We start from the raw sequence: 18,925 nt of genomic DNA on the forward strand, positions 1-18,925 counted from the left end.
CAACATTTGCTTCTGGCGACTGAAGTATTAGCTAGTACTGAGCTAGGAAAACCTCACAAGACTAGTAAAATATTAGTCTTGTATATAAGATTATGTGTGGTTCAGCACTTCCTCCTCTATCTGGCTCCATAATCTTCAGATCTACTGCTGACAGAGCTGCCAGAGGGCCAGCGAGGGAAGACGATCCTGCTGAGAGAAAATGAATCCAGCCTGGTCGTTTTTCCTTCAGGGTATCGCATCAGAGTTCAGTCCCACTAACAGTTCTCATCTTCATATCAGTCCGTTAAAGTTAATGCAAAGAAATGGATAGCTGACAACCTAAGATGTGAACAGATACATGCAATATTTAACTCTAACATGTGACAGTGGATTTTGTCTGTAAGCATATTATGTGTGATGAGTTTTGACCTGTTTTACATGCTGTGTTTTGTTGTTTTTAATTTTTCTAGGATGCCTTTTTACAGCTGGCGAAGGGACTGACGATGAAAACTAGCATTTAAGATAATTCAGGTGCATTTACATTTGCTAACATGTTGGCTAACGCACAGTCTCATGTCTTAAATAAAATAAAAAAAATAAATTCCACTTTGTCATAAAAGACCACATGAAGGAGAAACAATCCAGAGTCAACATGTTTTGTTTTTTTTATTTCTCATTGTCACACTCGACAGTTTCACTCCACCGTTAACAAGCAGTTCAACTCTGCATTTCAGGCTGTAACCGTTGAGAACCGTGGCCACCGCTTTAACGTCACCCTGATCGGCTCCAGTGAGAATCAAAGGATAAGAGGGGGCCGCTGCACGCGTTTGGCCCTTCAAGTCAGATTAAATAAAATCACAATCATGAAAGAAAATTAGGCAACAGAAATAAGACTTTGTTTAGAAATCAGGCAAAAACATGATGTGCTTTGGTGGTTCCTTTGGCAGCAGTGCTTCTCCTCACTCTACTGATCAACATGGATAATGAGTAAACACACTGAGAACACCAAGCAGCACGTCACGAGCATCTTCTCACACAGTTCAGGTACAGCTATCAGTAAGTGCTAACACAGGGCAGCGCTGATGGGAATAAAGTGGAATAAGGCCGTTGTACACTGAACTTTGCCTCGATTCATTAAAGACGCACAAGAAAAACCTGCTCTGTCACCTTCCAGCTCGAGCCACGGCGAGACAGAGAGAAGAGCTCAGGTAGAAAAAGATCAGGGTTTATTTTATTCCATAAACGGACAGGGAATGACGAACAACGACAGGAATTCTCTTAAACAGCCACAGTAGCACTTGATGGTGTTTCAGAAGAGTACTGATGAGAAAGAGAGAGGAGATGGCGGAGGACTGAAGATACTGGTGTGGTAGAGTCAAAGAAGATGGCGATGAGACGAACTAAGTAGCTTTCAGGTGGAGATCAGGGTTGGATGTTGATTTAAATTGCAGAAACAGCCTTCTACACCCACCTGATGTCCATAAATCTACTGACAGAAGCTTTGGGGCAGCAGACGTCCTGCTTCGACCAGAAACGACCCCAGTAAAGCAAAAGCAAGGTGTCGGCTCCCAACTTCAGTTGTGTCAGATCACTTCGATTGACACAGGATGCAACATGTGAAACACATCTTTAGCATTTGATATGAAAGGCTATTGAAGGGGAAGAAACAAAAACACAAACTGTCTCCGTGTCCCTGAAAAGTCGACATTTAGAAGTCCAAAACCCAAAATGGTGCCCAGAGTGCAACCTGCCTGCGATCTCTCAACGTGCTCCCACACACCAAACCCTGCTGCACCTAAACACCAACACCGTTCTGTCCACACCTCCTCCTCCTCCTCTTTCTTCTTCTCTGCCTCTTCCCCAGCTGGACGGGGCGCTCAGTAGCGATAGTGGTCCGGTTTGAAGGGCCCCTCGGTGGGCAGACCCAGGTACTTGGCCTGCTTGTCTGTCAGCGTGGTCAGCTTCACCCCCAGTTTATCCAGGTGAGCGGCTGCCACCTGCTCGTCCAACTGTGGAGACAGAGAGAGGAAGATGCTGTTAGATCAGACTGCTGTTCGCTTATTGGCCTCTCTTCTGTATTTACACATTATCTGTCTTGCAAATGTTTTTTCTTTTGAAGGTCTAATGCTGTACATATGACGACAAAGAACTTTGTCACTCAGCAATGTTTCCTCAAGGGAAATTGTCTCAGAGTCGTGAGTGCTAACTTCAGATTAAAGCCACTAATCCTTGTCTTCATCACAGATCATTCTGATTTGGTTTGTATGGTTCGTTATTTACAAAAAGCTGAAATTATCTATCACAACTTTCCTGAGCTTGAGGCAACTAAATTGCTTATTTTGTTAAACCAGCAGTCCAAAACGTACATTTTTTAACTTACAATGATTAAAAAAAAAGAGAGAAGCTGGACAAAATAACGTTTGACATTTGTTTGATAAATGATAAACGTGCCCACAAATAACAGTCAATGTTTTGAGCTTGTGAAACTTTATTAAGTTAAATTAGTGTGTGTATGTCTCACTGTCTTGTGCAGAGATGTTGATAATGTAGTGAGTCCCCCGGGCCCCCATGGTGGTCACTGGAGCCAGGCCCCACTGAAGTTTATTTTTTTTGACAAACTACAAGGAAAATCTCATTTTGCACGAGATATGATGGGGTTTTCACACATTCTCATGAGCAAAACTTTTCCACCACTCTTTGAGGACCCAGAATAAAATCTTCATCTTGGAAAAGCATGCACTTCACTGTGTCCAGTGCACTGGTTAGTCTGGGGCCGTTAGTGGCCGTTTTGGTAAGGAAACGGAACCAGGGCGAGTGAGACAGGATCCGGAATTCGATGGATGTGCCTTTCCGTAGAGATAAAAGCACCAAGCTAATAAAAATGCGGTGAAACTTTTAATTTAAAGAATATAATTTACAAGAAAAGCCCCAAGCCATTAAGTTAATCGATTTTCTTACACCCCTCATCACCCCAAATCGATGGTGCGCCAGAATTTAAAGTTTTACTATGGTGAACACTTTTAGTTTGGTGAATTTGGTGAATACCGCATCCGCTCCCTAGACCGGAACCAGAATCCAGACAAAATTCAGAGTGAATAGACACCAGGCTCTTCGCCTGAAGAGCCTGGTGACGCGAGGCTGGCACTGGTTAAAGCACTCATTCACACATACTCCACTCGATTCAGTGTTTCCCCTACATTATATCAGGGGGCACTGACCTGACCTGACATAGTTATTGTTATGGACAGTGTAAATAACCATGAACAGACTGAGCACAGGTCACACAGCAGTGCAGCATGGCACTGTACACACAGCGGAGCGAGCCTGTGTTGCGTTCAGGCGTTGATATGTAAATGACAAATTCCAGCACACCATAGCACAACACAGCAGCCTGTCAAGTGGGCCGAACCTGAGCAAAATTGCTCCGTTTTTCATTTGTTATTATATAGTTTGTTATGGAGTCCATGATTTCCCTGTAACACTTACAAATGTTTGCATAACCATGCTTGGATGTTGTTTTATGAGGCTCTGGCGGCTCTCAGTTGTCTCTTTGTCTTCAACGTTACACGGCTCGGCTTTCTCTCACATGCACTCTTCCTGCTTTGTGCTGTGCTGTGCTGTCTCAAGTGTTGATATAGATTGGTCGTGTTGCCGCGGGACGTGGCGACTTTAACACAGCACGTCTTTCTGTTCAACGTCGCCGCACCTGAATCCAAAGTATCGCCATGTAATAGACGTTGGGTTTTTTTCCCACCACCAACTCAGCCTGTTCATGATCGTGCTCATGCTCTTCTTCTGCGTCTATGTTGGTCATTGCCGCACGCTGGCTGGTCACCTGGCCATACGTGCCGCACACACCAGGATAGTTTGGGGCGTAATGTCAACAAACTCCAGGGGAGGTAGTCACGTCCACGGGCGCACACGGTAACATTTATTTACATTCAATCACAGCCTTTTATGCGGTTATGTAATCACACAGCCTGACATCGTGATTCCAACTGCAATTAGATTAATCATGCAGCACTAATGGGAACCCTGTATGATATATACACAGTAAGAAAATGGCAGCTGAACATATTTCTTCAACACGGTGCAGGACATGAGTCCATACAGTATCAGTGGCACATTCACATCATCACTATTATCAGGAGAAACATATGGCTTGTTGCTGCGTCCCCTGAACTGCAAACATCATTTAGTCATCATCGACATGACTCAATACAACATCTGTCACAGCAGATGAGATGAAAAGTTACAGGAATGCCTGTGTGAATTCAGGTACATTTTCTAAATCTAAAATTTTAAAAAGGTCTACCGGCAGTCCTCGGGGACCTTGTGCCGACAGTACTGCCGCCTTTTCCAGGCAACAGTGGCTCACAGAGCTTCAGAGAGCTATGGATGAGGGTCAGTGGGCACCGGAACAAATCACAGACAGTACAATAACATCTGAACAAGTGGTTTCTGTGACATGAGAAATACTTTGAAGATTTCAACATGGACTTGTTCATAATGTAGCGTTATCGGGGAAAATGACAGTGCGTTCCCCAGGTGCATTGACAGTGAGTTTAATTTGTCCTTTCCAAGTTACCTCACCAGGGACACAGGAAGCTGCAGAACAACATCACTGAGTATGAGACACTGCAGTCGGCAAAAATCTCACCTCAGTTTTCTGCTTTATGTCTAAATAAAAACTTATGTTATCACCTCACATTGATATAATCTGTGCAAGGAGTCAAAAGCAGTCACATTTTTCCTACGACTACATCCTCTTCTCTGAATACTTACTAACTTTAATTTGTCGTCCAGGTGGTTGTTCACAGGTTTATAAAGGTTATACATTGATTTCATTTCACAAGCTCAAAATCGTGAGCCAACAGAGGATTAAACAACACTTCTGTGGATCGACTGATGGATTCAGCGTATTTCAGAGAAGCCTGAATGGATCTGTAAAGTGATCCTTTTGTGTAAGAATAACCTCTGTGCTGATACACATACACACACGGAGGACCAATGTGAAGGATTTATGTGGAAGGTAAAGAGTTGTCTTGGATGGAGGAAGATGTTCTGTGGGAATAACCTCACTCTTTAAAGCTCTATATCATCTCTTAGCTTTTTACTGCAAAGCACCAAATAATTGTGTTGCATTCGCCAGTAGCTTCCTCTTCCTGTCCAGCTTTTGTATCTCGGCTCGAAATTCCTGCCCGTCTTATGAACCCCGCTCCCTTTGATGTAGCCGCTGTCTTTACTACTCACTGTAAAAACATCACATCTGGGATTTACTGCTTTAATTTTTTCACTGCTGTTTTCAGGCTTAAGTGAAACACACTTCATGCCAAATTCAGTGTAAAGGAACTGACAGACACCACATGAGACTGCCCTCAAAACTAATAGTTTTCATACCAACTAAATCCCTCTTTTTGAAGTCACCCAGCCTGATCTACATCTTGGCTGCATCCATTCCGTCCTCTGGTTACAGCCCTCAACACTGAACAGACATCTAGTGTTTGGCTATTGCACAGGAAAAACACCTCACCTCCGACTACAACTACATATTGTTTTCATAACTTCAAACTGTCCCTTCCTTCTTGCTGTTGCTGTAAGTTTTAGATCATTATCTGTGATTTTTAAATTAAATCTGACAAGTAAAGCCTCCGACCAAAAGTCTGGCCCAGAGTCTGGTTTTCAGACAGCTTTTTTAATGGCTCAACAAACAGAAACAATAGATCAGTCTGGCTTCTCCGAGCAGGAAAATAGTACGTGACAGAGGGACACATTCAAGGTCCTAACTTAAACGAACGAGGCAAACCGACAAGAATTGAGCCTTTCACTCTTAATTAAAAAAAAAAAACAAAAAAAAAAAAAGGAGAAGTAGAGACTGTGGATGACGAGACCGTCACACAACTACCAGGAAACGTGTCCCATTTAACTTTTCTGGGAATCAGTAAAGTACTCTGTATTTATTACAGAGTACAGACCATGGTGCTGACTTAACCTCTGTTTCTCTTCAGAAAGTTACTTTTGGGCGGCGCAGAGCCTAAACAAAGGAACATTAGATATTTTCTTAATGTAACATGATGTTAGCAAGTGTTTCGCTAACATTAGTGAACTTAAAATGTGACTGTATATGTTACATGTCTGAGGAGACTGTGAAAGTCCCCTAGCCACATCAAAATTAAACAAGCCCAGCAAATAGCACATCTTATGCCTCCCATACTCTAGAAGACTTAAGCCCCTTTTACACTGCCTGTCCAAGGTGGGAATATCTCGCTGTTATGCTGCCTCACTGTTCTGTATAAAAAGGTACAATTGCAGAAAAGGGTGAGAGAGTTGTCTCGCCTCTGAGTCAGCATCAGAGATAAAAACAGTGCTGGAATGATGTCTTTGTAAAAGGGGCAGCTGGCAGGATGAGATCAGGTGTGACGTTTTTGCGACTCACTGCAGGAGATCAAAAAAGTAGCTTTTAGCAGTTAGCAGCTAACTCAAAAAGAAAAACAGCGTCCAAAAATGGCCGCAAACTGGGAGAACAATGACGTCCGCAAGCTCCTTATTCTCCGAGTAGAGGATGAGATCAGTCGCCATACATCAGGGACAGTAAGTGATTGTTATTTCCATGTTATGCCATTGCGATTCTTAATAAAGGGCTGCCAACGCATATGTTGTGTGTCACACTAGACGCTGACGCAGTTGTGTTACATGTCACACCCATCACACCTCTTTGATTCCGTGATGCCAGCACGCAGTCTTAAATCACACAGTTTTTTGACTTTGTAAAAATGCAAAGGCGGCATGAAGAAGGGACATCGTAGCTGCTCTCCAGCACAATCTGTGCAAAGAGGGCTTTTGAAAACACTTTTAATCGACGTTAATAGAGTTGTCTGAGGCTCTGCAGTGTTCCAAGCTCACTCAACTGTTATTGGAGCACAGAGCGAAGAGGGGCGGGACTTAGGAGGGGCTAATTGTTGGGCTTTGGTGCAAGCCATGAAAACATGGCATAACTAACCTGATAGCATTTAATTTTACTCTCCTGACTAGACGTGGATGTGAAAATCCAGTTTTAATGCTGATGCTGCATAACATATACTTCATAATCATAGGTGTGACCTCTGACCTTTTTGGGCAGGAAGTAGACTCCAATGGGGTATTTGGCGGTATTCGTCCACAACTCGATCTGAGCCAGAACCTACAGGGAAAAGCAGGTGATGAGACTCAGACAGGGGCTGTGTTAAATAAAGCAGGCTGGATGCAACTATGGTGTCTTTATGTCAAATTAAAATATTGCTGTAGCTTTGAAAATCATGCAACTAAAGAGAACTTCACCGCAACTTTTCCCCTTCTCTTGCTCACACAAAGTCACAGTACCTGGTTGGTGAAAGAGTTGCTCATGACGAAGGACGGGTGTCCCATGGCACAGCCCAGGTTGACCAGTCTGCCCTCAGCCAGGACGATGACGTGACGGCCGTTCTTCAAACGAAAGCGATCGACCTGAGGAAGAGGAGAAGGATTACTGCTTCTGTGATGGTTCAGATACAGAGCTGAGACTGATGTTGGAGAGCCAAGCTTTAACAGAGCAAGAATACAGAGGAGAAAACTAGATGCCAAAGTTCAAATATGAACCCCGGGCAGCTTAAAATGGAACATTCCCCAAATAAGAATAAGGTCTGTGGAAGTTTTCCTACCTGTGGCTTGATGTTGACCTTCTCTGCAGCGTTTTTGTTGAGCCAGCTCATGTCGATCTCACAGTCAAAGTGTCCGATGTTACAAACGATGGCATCGTCCTTCATGTTCTCAAAGTGACTGAAGATAAAGCAATGACATTTTCATTCAAGAGTTCAGTAATGCTTTGGATAGGTCACGCACTTTGTGAAACTTTAATGAAAGTAGTTTTCAGCTCAGGTTGAGTCGAAAACATCAGGTCAAACTTACTGTCCCAGGATGATGTCCTCACAACCGGTGGTGGTGACGAAGATGTTTCCTTCCTTACAAGCCTCATCCATGGTGGTGACCTCATAACCTGCAGAGGAACGAAGAAGGAGGAGTTTGTATTGTGGATCAACAGTTTGGCAAAACTGCAAAAGCAAACCCCGTCCTTTTATTTGACAATTTTACAGGTTACTACATAATAAGTAGGTTCAACTTAGTATTTCTTAATTATCTCATCCACTCAATTTGGATGTGGATTTAAACGGTGACATAAAAGATTTCCTGAGATTATTCCAAAAGGTCTACTATAGGTCAGTTTGCAGTTTGTACAAAACCAGAGCATATTAGTGGCAGTGGATCTAAACTGTCGGTGGAGTGTATCACTCCGAGTCCTCAACTGGTTGTAGAGTCTCAGTGCAGACTACCACCGGTCTCTCTCTGCCACCTTGTGACACAGCCGCAACACGACAGTTGGGCTGCAACGCCTCAAGGGGCAGTCAGTCAAACATATTATTGCTTTTACATGCAACATCATGAACAGTATCTGGTGAGAAGTGTATTTAAATTACAAAAAAGGACTGTGTGAGCTAGAAAGCAGGAATGCAGCAATTTATCGGTTCAACATCCATATCAACCAATATTGGCCTTGCTTACCGCCATCAGCCTCAATCAATTTTGAGCAGACTAAAAAAGCAGAGCTCAAGACTAACGGCCTAAAACTTAAACTACTGAGCAGGTACAAGAACAATACAATTGTTGATTGGCAGACAGGCTCTGTGATCTCACTGTTGTGTTACAAGATGGCAGCTACTAGCCAGCCTCTTGTGGACAATGGAAATTGTGCTTGAGATGAACAGAGATAGGGACGCCTTCGGGACAAAAGGACGCAGTCAACTCACTATCGATATGTCAAAGGACACAGCCCATTGTTTTCCTGATAACGTTAAACTGTGAAAGACTAATCTGTGCTTGTATTGGCAGGAGGAGAGCTAATTAACAAATACTGCTGCAACAATAAGGAGACATAAATGAGCATGGAAATGTCTTATATGCTTTAATCATAATGTGTTAGGCCACTATAGTTAAAACTTTAAGTTTGAATAAGTGCCTGACCAAAACAAAATGCAACTCAAATAAATCTTGAAGTTCCCAGCTTCCAGATGATGTACAGCATTTTATGAGTCATATGCTGTTGACCCCACTGAAAAAGTAAAAAGGAAATGAGTCTATGGGGTCGGAGGGGGGTTACTGATTTCTGCAGATTGTATATAATTGGTACAATCTTGTCAGCTCTGAGGCTCGAGGCAAAATGTGATTCTTAACTCCCAAGGTAACCAACTATCCTTCGTCAACTCAAGTATTTTTGCACAGCGGTGCCCTCTCACAGTTCTCATTCATTATTATACTGTTGTTTTGGCCATTATCACCTACCCTCCATGGCGGCCTGCAGGGCGTTGATGGGGTCGATTTCAGTGACGATGACGCGAGCGCCGAACCCACGCAGAGCCTGGACACAGCCTTTACCTACGTCACCGTAGCCAGCAACCACTGCAACTTTACCAGCAATCATCACATCGGTGGCTCTCTTGATGCCGTCGATCAGACTTTCCCTGCAGCCGTACAGGTTGTCAAACTTACTCTGCAAGGAGGGACACAGAAAATATATTATTGCATTTTAGTCAACAGGATGTTGAGATTGTTACGGTGAGAGAAGATTTCCAGAGATTATTTCAAAAGGTCTACTATAGGTCAGTTTGCAGTTTGAATAAAACCAGACCTTTTAAAATATACCTGTTTGTAAGGTCACATTTTATAGTCAAACTCTCACTGTTCATTCAACAAACACATATAAACCATTCTTTCATTACTGAGTGGTTCCACTAGTGACGATGTGTAGACACAACAGGATGCAGCTGCTGAGGATTAAAGGTCGAGGCTGCTTACCTTTGTGACTGAGTCGTTGACGTTAATGGCGGGCATTTTCAGCTCGCCCTTTTTCATCATCTTGTACAGGTTGTGGACACCTGTTGTGGTCTCCTCTGACACGCCACGGATACCTGAAAACACAAGGTCGCATGATTATGGAAAACATGATTACAGACATGGGTCTCCTGGATTACAGGCGAAGAAATGACGTCAGTGAGCGTGGCTCCTAAATCAATATAAAACTACGAACATTGTGCACAAAGCAAAAGTGAGAGAAATAAGATTCAGACATATATAGTTCCTCTTCACAGTTGTGCCTGTTCTTAAAATCTCTTAGTACTTTAACTGTTTGTTAACTGTTGGTGGAGAGTATCACTCTGAGTCCTCAGTGTGTATCTGGGTCTCAGTGCAGACTACCACCAGTCTCTCTCTGCCACCTTATGACACAGCTGCAACACGACAGTTGGGCTGCAACGCCTAAAGGGGCATTAAATCAAACATATTATTGCTTTTACATGCAACAGTATGAACAGTATTTGGTGAGAAGTGCCTTTAAATTACACCAAAAAAAGGACTGTGTGAAAACGCTGGCCAATTGTACAAAATAATTGACTAGAAAGACAAAGCAAGAGAAAATCCATCTTCAGAAACTAAAAATATCATCGCGACTGATGGCTGTATCTGCTCTGCAGCTATGCCGCACTATGTGCCCAAACAAATTTTCCGTTTGGGACAATTAAGTTTCTTATCTTGACTTCATGCATGAAAATGTTTCATGTTACATAATTTTGAATTCACAGGAGTGAAGCTGCCCTGTGAGCCGGCTTGTGTCAGACCACTGCCGCCATCTAGTGTCCAAAACTCTAACCTGCATGTTCCAGAGTGGGAAAATCATCAACCACTGCATGATGCTGGGATGTCTCCTGGTCAAAATCAGTTTCCTGCAGCAGCCATTTTAGAACAGATAAAGGGCCCAAAATTAATGGGTGCTTTTCATTATGCCAACCTATGCCTCCTTGCATCCTCTCTCCTCCCATGACTCAAATAGTTCCCTCTCCACCATCATGGAAGAACTTCCAATCCCTTAAACGCACCTCGAGAAAGGAGAAGAAAGGAGGCTCCTGGAGTAGCTACGAGTGAGGAAACACAGGGGCATCCTATGCCCAAGTCTTATCAAGCTGTGTGACGTATAAGTGCTACACATCCACATGTGGCACAGTAACTGATGTCACAAAAGACTGATGCTACCGAACCAAGGATTTCTCATTTGGCAGCTTTGGCTCCTCCATCCTTGCATCTGTCTTACATCATTGCTAAGAGGAGCAACGACACAAAGAGACAAGTGAGGGAAGCAAGGAGACACATTAGCATAATGAAAAGACCCAATTTACCCGAGTTGAATGGTGGTAAAACAGTGAAACCTAGGCCAGGCATCGCTAAACCCTTACCAACATGTCAGTGATGGAACAGCGAGTGTGTTGTGTGTTGTTATCAATGAAACTTCAAACCAACCTGCCAGCAGTTTGGGGTACTTGGTGTGGACCATGTTGGTGAGGTCACCTCCGTCGTCCAGGATCATGTTGAGGGGCTGACCATCCTTGAAGTACAGAGTCTGTTCAATGCACCACACGTACTCCTCATCGGTCTCACCTTTCCACGCATACACTACACAAACAGAGACATATTCACTTATTTGGCTTCTCACTGAGAGCCATGTAAGAGTGTTCGCACTCATTGGCAGTGGATCTAAATTGTCAGTGGAGAGTATCACTCCGAGTCCTCAATTGGTTGTAGAGTCTCAGTGCAGACTACCACTGGTCTCTCTCTCTGCCACCTTGTGACACAGCTGCAACACGACAGTTGGGCTGCAACGCCTCAAGGGGCATTCAATCAAACATATTATTGCTTTTACATGCAACAATATGAATCTGGAGAGAAGTGTCTTTAAATTACAAAAAAAAGAAAGAAAAAAAAAAAGATTGTGTGAGCTAGAAAGCAGGAATGCAGCAATTTATCGGTTGAACATCCATATCAGCCAATATTGGCCTTGTTGACCGCCATCAGCCTCAATCAGTTCTGAGCAGACTAAAAAAGCAGAGCTCAAGACTAACGGCCTAAAACTGCAAACAGACTGCACTGAGCTACATTATGATGCTTTCAAGCTCTACTCAGTGAAAATGAGTACTGGGCGAAGGTAAATTGTAATGTTCACTGTACTCTTGTAAAAAAAAAAAAAAAAAACAGATTTTCATGAGAAACTTTTGTTAAAAAAAAGGAGAATTTTGTTGATGTTTTCAAAGCACAATTCACTGTGCAGCCCTGGTATACACAGAGGTGATGTTTGTTACCTGGAACGCCAGACTTTGCGATGGCGGCAGCAGCGTGGTCCTGAGTGGAGAAGATGTTACAGCTCGACCACTGAACCTGTGGACGAAGACAGAACGTCAGGAGGAGGAGAAACTGAATCTAAACTCATTCAACAGGTGTTATACATGTTAATACAACTGAAGTTGTGTGTTTAACTGTTGGTGGAGAGTATCACTCTGAGTCCTCAGTGTGTATCTGGGTCTCAGTGCAGACTACCACCGGTCTCTCTCTGCCACCTTATGACACAGCTGCAACACGACAGTTGGGCTGCAACGCCTTAAGGGGCATTAAATCAATTAACATACAGCACTATTATTTGGTTATTCATATATTTTTTTTCAATTAAAACCAATTTTAAACACAGTATTTTACAGAGTGAAAATATTAGCCCAATGACCAATTTCTAAGGCTTTAAAGCTACGATGTGCCAGGTTTGTCTTGTCCATCTGCCACTGAGTAGGTGACCTTTGTTTTGTTTTATTTTGTCTGGCTAGTTAGTGCAGCAAATTTAACAGCTACTTTCATATTTTACCAGCATGAGACTGGAGCCAAATTCCAACCCTGGAACATGCTCTGGTCATTTTAACTTCACTCAAACAGGGCACATCGAAAGATAAAGTCGGGATGAGGATGAGCGTTCAATTATGGTGATTTTTTTTTTATCGTTCCGTGAAAATCTCATACCACTGCAATCCTAGCGGTAGGTTTGACGATTCGTAACATTGGAAATGTGGACTTTCATGCAGAAGAGCTTGACTCATTTTGACAAAAAGATATTAAAAGATGGATAAATTAAATCAGATAAAATGTCTGTCGATCTAGACATCAAAAATTCTAATTTAGGACTGTTTAATTACTTTTAAGGTCTAATATTTAAATCATTGGCTTGAAGATATTTTAAGACCTCTTAAGGACCTGCCTGGCTCTATAATATGGTGTCTCAGATTATCTATCAATGAAAAGCCATTGCATTGTGAACAAACACTGCCAGCTAGTGTCCAAACTTCTAAACTGCAGCTTGCTGTCCAGTTGCATCAGTTTCCGACAGTAAGTTAGGTCCTGTCAAATCAATATCAAGCCAGGTAGCATTTACACACTGATCCTTTAAATGTAAAGTAGAGCTGCAAATGACAGAATTACAGTGTCTCCGCCACCTCAGAGAGGAGTACATCCAGTTTTGGGGAAAAAGCTGAGAGCAGGTTTTTATTCATTCTCTGTTCTTTCTCAGGGTGCCGGTTCCCGCAGGATGAAGCCAGTCATGTTGAGTTAGATAAAACCAACATGATAACAGAACACACTGGCCTTGAGGCAGACAGAAGGAGAGAGAAAAGCCCAGACTCAGTGAGACTGTTTGTTCAGATAAATGGATCAATAAAGTTGTTCTCTCTCTCAGTTACTACTGCTGGAGTGCACTTTAGCAAGGCAGAACGTTAGGGAGGTTATACTGGCATAGAAGCATCATCAGTGTACTCTAGAGCTCTCTTTTCTGATGAAACCAACTTGACTTGTCTTTAAACATTAACGCCACAACAGCTATTTGTCCAAAAGAACTGCAGTAGTCTTATTTTTATAATCTACTGGCCTTTACTTGACACAAACTGTTTGTGTTTAATGAACGAAGAAATCACAAGAGTGTAAAGACTAACTGAGCAAAAATCCACATCTGGCAAGGGGTGTTTTATCTCTGGGGAACATTTAACTGGGCTTGAAAATGTTCTACCCAAAGATGTTATTGGAACAGAGTGGAAACAAAGTTCACGCTCACCACAGTACAAGAGAAAGTATGACAGGCCTCCCTTAATAAAGAAGGAAGGGATTATGTTCTTTTTTTTTTAGATCCGAGAGGCTCCTTTTCTAAAATGTGCCTGCATCCATTCTGAGATTAAAAATCATCTACTTCCATTTACAGTGTTTTTCTGAAAGTCATGGTGAGCAATGGATAATCTCCTGCTGAATGCAGCTGGTAAATATTACCTCAGCTCCGAGGGCGGTGAGGGTCTCGATGAGCACGGCAGTCTGCAGGGTCATGTGGAGGCAGCCAGCAATACGGGCACCCTTCAGAGGCTTGGTCTGACCATACAGCTCCCTCATCTTCATCAGACCGGGCATCTCGTTCTCTGCAATGTCGATGGCCTTGCGCCCCCATTCGGCCAGGCTGATGTCAGCTAGGAGAGAGAGGGAGACAACAGGATGTTAAAACATGATTACAAAAAAAAAAAAAAACATTTTCTTGTCTGGGCCTTAAGGCTGAGTGTCCACAAAGTGTTTCTGGGCGCCAGCGTCCATTTTCTAATAAGGAGAGACCGTCCATCCTGAGCTGTATGATATGTCAGTCAGAAACTATGACAAAAAAGACAGACAAACCCATTTGTGAAAGCAGATTGGCCGGATACTGAATGTTGCTGTCAAATGTCACGCTTGTGTCACCGCACATGTTGAAAGCTTGTTGTTAGTGGTGTAGTCAACCCTCTGAATGAGGACAACAATGAGGACACAAGCCATTCATGAGCCAACGTTTGTGCCGTTTGTGCCAACTGGCCAAAAACACAAACACACACCATTTGGCCACGTCCCCTTTCATGGGTAATGAACCCGTTGTTGTAGGGACGCTTCAATGGACTAATGACAACTTCCTGTGAGACTGTGTGTGCGTGATTGCTTGAACAGGTGGGTGCTTGTGGACATGTGGCTGCAGCCACTGCAAATTCGCGCTTGTTTTAATTCAAAAGCATGACCAAAAAGCACAGTGTCCATATTTCCTGGAGACTTGGCACAACTCAACACGATTTAAACTGACACACAACATGAATAAGATTTGTTTTATGCCCTGGGGCACTAATAAATATGTGGTCTTTTCAAATCAGTATATCTGCTATAGTTTAAATAGATAAGTCTTAAGAAAACAGACAAATACGAGGTTATTTGCTGTTTTTCCTGCTGCATGTGTCACTTTCTAATATCTGAGAATATAGCAGTTATATCTCCTGATGCTAACAATGTTGGCACTGTACTAAGACAAACAACCACACCTGTCTGTACAGGCACTCTTTTCATCTGCAGACAGCTGCTGGTGCTGTGCATGTGCAGTTTTTAAGCCTTATTGGAGATTAGAGGACATGATCGCACAGAATGAATGTAACATAATTATTACCTTTGACTGCAGGGAACCAAGTCTCACCATGACTGATGCAGCACAGCAATATCAATGTTTAACTCTTAAAAATGTCTGAACAAGCAAATAACGATGAAAAGGATGTGATGCGTAAGTACGTGTTAGAGCATTGTTGCATCACCTGACTCTAATTCAATATTTCATCCGTCAATGGTTAAAGCTACAGGATTGTACACTGACAGCACCCAGTGTCGGTTTGTTCTTCCTTTCACTCCTTGTTTTTTTTAGCAGCAAAGTGCTGATCATGTCCTGATACAAAAGCTAAAATTCTCCACACAAACTAAGAACAAGTAGTTCTGCAGATCAAACACCAGACTAAATGCATTTTGACAATCACCAGCTGGACCCACATTTTAACAAATATAAACTTCTGACTAATCTCAATCCTTTAACTTTAAGATTATCATGATGCAACAGAGCATCTTGGGTGAAAGTGAAGCATGTTGGTTTAAGCTGTGGGCTCTACACTGCTGCAAGGTAAACCTCAGGGTGCACAAATCCCAAAGTACAACCCACCCTCCACAATTAGAGGCTGCGGCCTGTGCAAACACACCTCAGGGCTAACTGCACCTAACCGGCCCTAGCCTGACTGACCAGCCAGAGACGCGATTAGAAAAATGAGTTCACACTGGGGTCAAAGGGCCTGACTCAACTAAAACTCCACTCGGCTGATTAAACTACAACCATCAGACGTGAATGGCTGTGTGGTCCTGTAGCTGCATGAACAGAGCAGGGTACCAGTACCGACAGGCACTGGAGCTCAAATCCCATCCAAAGCCACCTATTAACAGTTCAGTATTAGCATGTGAAGTACGGCGATCCACCAGGTACAAATGCCCTCATAACCGCTTTGAACTTTGTGCCAACAGTTGAAACCAGGACAGATGTTTGGAAAGGCACCAAAGCCAGACCTGTGTGCATAACATGAATAGTTTTTGAAGACCTTAAATGCAACAACCTAAAATATTCACTTTTTTGAAGATCTGATCATTGCAGCTGTAATGAAATACCACCCTGCAGCAGTAGCTCCCTCTAACCCCTGCTGCAAACCCACCAGCCTAAAGCATCAACGCTGGAGTACAAACTGTACATTTCAAAGACTGAGCCAAAACGCAAGTCAGTTAACATGTCAGGACTTGACAGACACAGTCACAGAGCAACTCTCTGACACTAACTGCAGGTAGTCAGTAGAGAATGTGCAGACTTTGCCCCAGACCTATCTGTTAGCAGGACGTTGTGCAACTTTTTCTGCTTCTGACCAGCTGCTTCACAGCAGGTCAACAACTGTCACATTGACACACAATGATTGAACTGTTACAGCTGCGGTTATTTTAATAGATCGCACCCAAAATCTCCTATTTAACATACATGTGCTGATATTTTCCACTCAATTCGTTTGTCAAGTGCATTTCCATTTTTACAATGCAAAGCAGTTCAAATGTATTTGTATTATTCATTTTTTCCCCTTCATACGATGCTTTTTCCTATCTGGAGCCAAACAAAGACATCTGGAGAAATTAAAGATTTTTTTGGATTCCTAAACTTGAAAACAACTTTTAACCAAACTCTTCGTAGGCTGTGGCACAGGGGCACCACGTGTAGCTCCAGCATTACTACGGTATGCAAGTTGCACACAGTGCAGCTCAATCTCTGCCTGCTCCTGTCACTCACGTAAAAACTGGCGGCGAGGCGCGGGGCATCGCGGGAAATGTAGTTTGCAAACCCACTGAAAGCATAACGACGTCACGCCCCGGGCCTCGCTAATAAACTACAACACCCAGAGGCTGTGCACATTGTCTCTGCCCACGGACAAGCCCATGCTCGGCGCTAGTTCGACTGTAACATGTCGATTCATTCTCAGATTCAAACAAACTCTGCGAGCTGCGAGCGTCGGAAATAGAAAATTTACGAGTGAGAAGCTAAAATCACTGGAAAGAACAACAGATGTGCTAAACATTTAGCTAAAGGACAATAACAACGCAATACAATTCACCACATGCTAGCAAGTTATTGTTAGCAGCAGCACGAGGAAGAGCTGTAAACCCTAAAATTAGCCACAAATCAGTCTTAAAGATTTAATTACGTTTCTTTAGTTGCGCGATTAGCTTTTAGGCTAAATCCGGCTGCTAAAAGGAGCCGTTACCCGACATGCACCTCAATGTAAACTTCACAACATGCTAGCTAGCAAACCGCCGCTCTGTCGTGTTAGCACGGTTGAAATATTATATTCAGACACTGACCAACTTTGTAGGGAAGTTTCTCAGACATGGTTGTTTTCTGGTGTTGTTCTGGGCAGGTTGGTACAGCAGCAGCAGCCTAGCCGACGGACAGAGGCAGAGAGGGAGGGACAGAAACATGACGGCTCGCTTTTTATGGTCGAAGCCACATTCAAACTAGTTTACAAGTAGGGGCGGTTCCAACGCGGATCTACTCTGGATTCCCATTGGCTGCAGGAGCTCCCGCCCCGCGTGTGAGGGATTTGATTGGACGATGGCTGGACAGACAGCCAATGATAAGTCGAGGTGCTGTTTGAGGGGGAGGGACTGTTTGGAAGTGTGGTTGGAACAAGTTTTGTCTAGTGTTTTTGCCTTTGGGCAAATAAGTAACATTGCAGCTATTATCAACACCACCACATTTATATATTTATAATTTTTTCTAGATGAGACAAGCACATGTCTCTTTTACCACATTCTTTATGATGCACTTAAATTCATACATTAAAGATATTTTTCCAATATGTTCTTTCTGTAAAACAGAGATTGAATCAGTTTTTCATTTATTCTATCAGTGTACTTACTAGAGGTGGGAAAAATCGACACAGCATAGTATTGCAATATTTTTGTGTGGCTATAATGTATCATCACACAGTGCCTAGTATCATTTTTTTTAATTGTATAAATGATTAATATTACAAATACAATTTAAACTTTAGGTAGCCTACTAGAATAATATAACCAGTTGCTTTTTCAGTCCAGTAAATACATTTTGCTGCTGCAAAAAATGGCTGAAGTGAGATGAACAGACTGAAAACATATTAACTTAGTGGTAGAGCAGGCGCCCCATGTACAAGGCTGTTGTCGCAGCGGCCTGGGTTCGACTCCAGCCTGTGGCCCTTTGCTGCATGTCACTCTCTCTCTCTCTCTCCCCCTTTCACACTTGTCTGTCCTATCAAATAAAGGCTAAAAATGCCCCAAAAAATATCTTGAAAAAAAAAGATAAGAGACCGTAAGATAAGATAAAACTTTATTTATCCCACACTTGGGAAATTCACGTCACAGCAGCTCAAAGCACTGACATATACATATATATATATATGTATATATATAACCAGTAGTATATGTATATATATATATATATATATATATATTGACAAAGTTTTGCTTTAAGGACATAATTTACAGTTGGAAAAGGGTAATAAATTGCAATATATAGCAATATATTTCATTGCAATTCTCAGCATATCACCACATATTTAAAATTGCAGTAATATTGTATTGTGGCTTAAGTATCGTAATGATATCGGTTTGTGTTTGTGGATCCTCTGGTGATTCCCACCCCTTG

The 18,925-nt window shown here is 42.7% G+C and overlaps 1 protein-coding gene and 4 non-coding genes across 5 annotated transcripts; all 5 read right to left on the bottom strand.

The window, feature by feature from the left end:
- Positions 1-621: 621 nt before the first annotated feature.
- Positions 622-17,752, bottom strand: ahcy (adenosylhomocysteinase). The gene is made up of 11 exons (XM_049590061.1): positions 17,605-17,752; positions 14,167-14,357; positions 12,174-12,249; positions 11,338-11,490; positions 9,844-9,956; positions 9,331-9,538; positions 7,903-7,990; positions 7,656-7,773; positions 7,339-7,461; positions 7,088-7,159; positions 622-1,988 (listed from the first exon to the last, which is right to left on the bottom strand). Exons 1-11 carry the CDS (start codon positions 17,630-17,632, stop codon positions 1,857-1,859), a joined length of 1,302 nt encoding a protein of 433 aa, XP_049446018.1. The 5' UTR covers positions 17,633-17,752; the 3' UTR covers positions 622-1,856.
- LOC125898227 (small nucleolar RNA SNORA17) lies at positions 8,263-8,397 on the bottom strand. The gene has a single exon (XR_007450600.1). It is a non-coding gene; the product is annotated as a small nucleolar RNA SNORA17 (small nucleolar RNA).
- On the bottom strand, positions 10,181-10,315 carry LOC125898238 (small nucleolar RNA SNORA17). Its single transcript, XR_007450602.1, has one exon. It is a non-coding gene; the product is annotated as a small nucleolar RNA SNORA17 (small nucleolar RNA).
- Positions 11,576-11,712, bottom strand: LOC125898233 (small nucleolar RNA SNORA17). Its single transcript, XR_007450601.1, has one exon. It is a non-coding gene; the product is annotated as a small nucleolar RNA SNORA17 (small nucleolar RNA).
- LOC125898241 (small nucleolar RNA SNORA17) lies at positions 12,347-12,481 on the bottom strand. Its single transcript, XR_007450603.1, has one exon. It is a non-coding gene; the product is annotated as a small nucleolar RNA SNORA17 (small nucleolar RNA).
- Positions 17,753-18,925: the final 1,173 nt, after the last annotated feature.

Source organism: Epinephelus fuscoguttatus, linkage group LG1 (genome assembly GCF_011397635.1).
Source record: "Epinephelus fuscoguttatus linkage group LG1, E.fuscoguttatus.final_Chr_v1".
In the NCBI taxonomy this organism is placed as follows: Eukaryota; Metazoa; Chordata; class Actinopteri; order Perciformes; family Serranidae; genus Epinephelus; species Epinephelus fuscoguttatus.

Excerpts from the sequence above, each read along its gene's own strand:
- ahcy (XM_049590061.1), bottom strand. The coding sequence starts at position 17,632 with ATGTCTGAGAAACTTCCCTACAAAGTTG. Across the intron at positions 12,250-14,166 it reads TCACCGCCCTCGGAGCTGAG|GTTCAGTGGTCGAGCTGTAA; the intron begins GTAATATTTACC and ends CTTCGTCCACAG. Across the intron at positions 9,539-9,843 it reads TCAACGACTCAGTCACAAAG|AGTAAGTTTGACAACCTGTA; the intron begins GTAAGCAGCCTC and ends CCCTCCTTGCAG.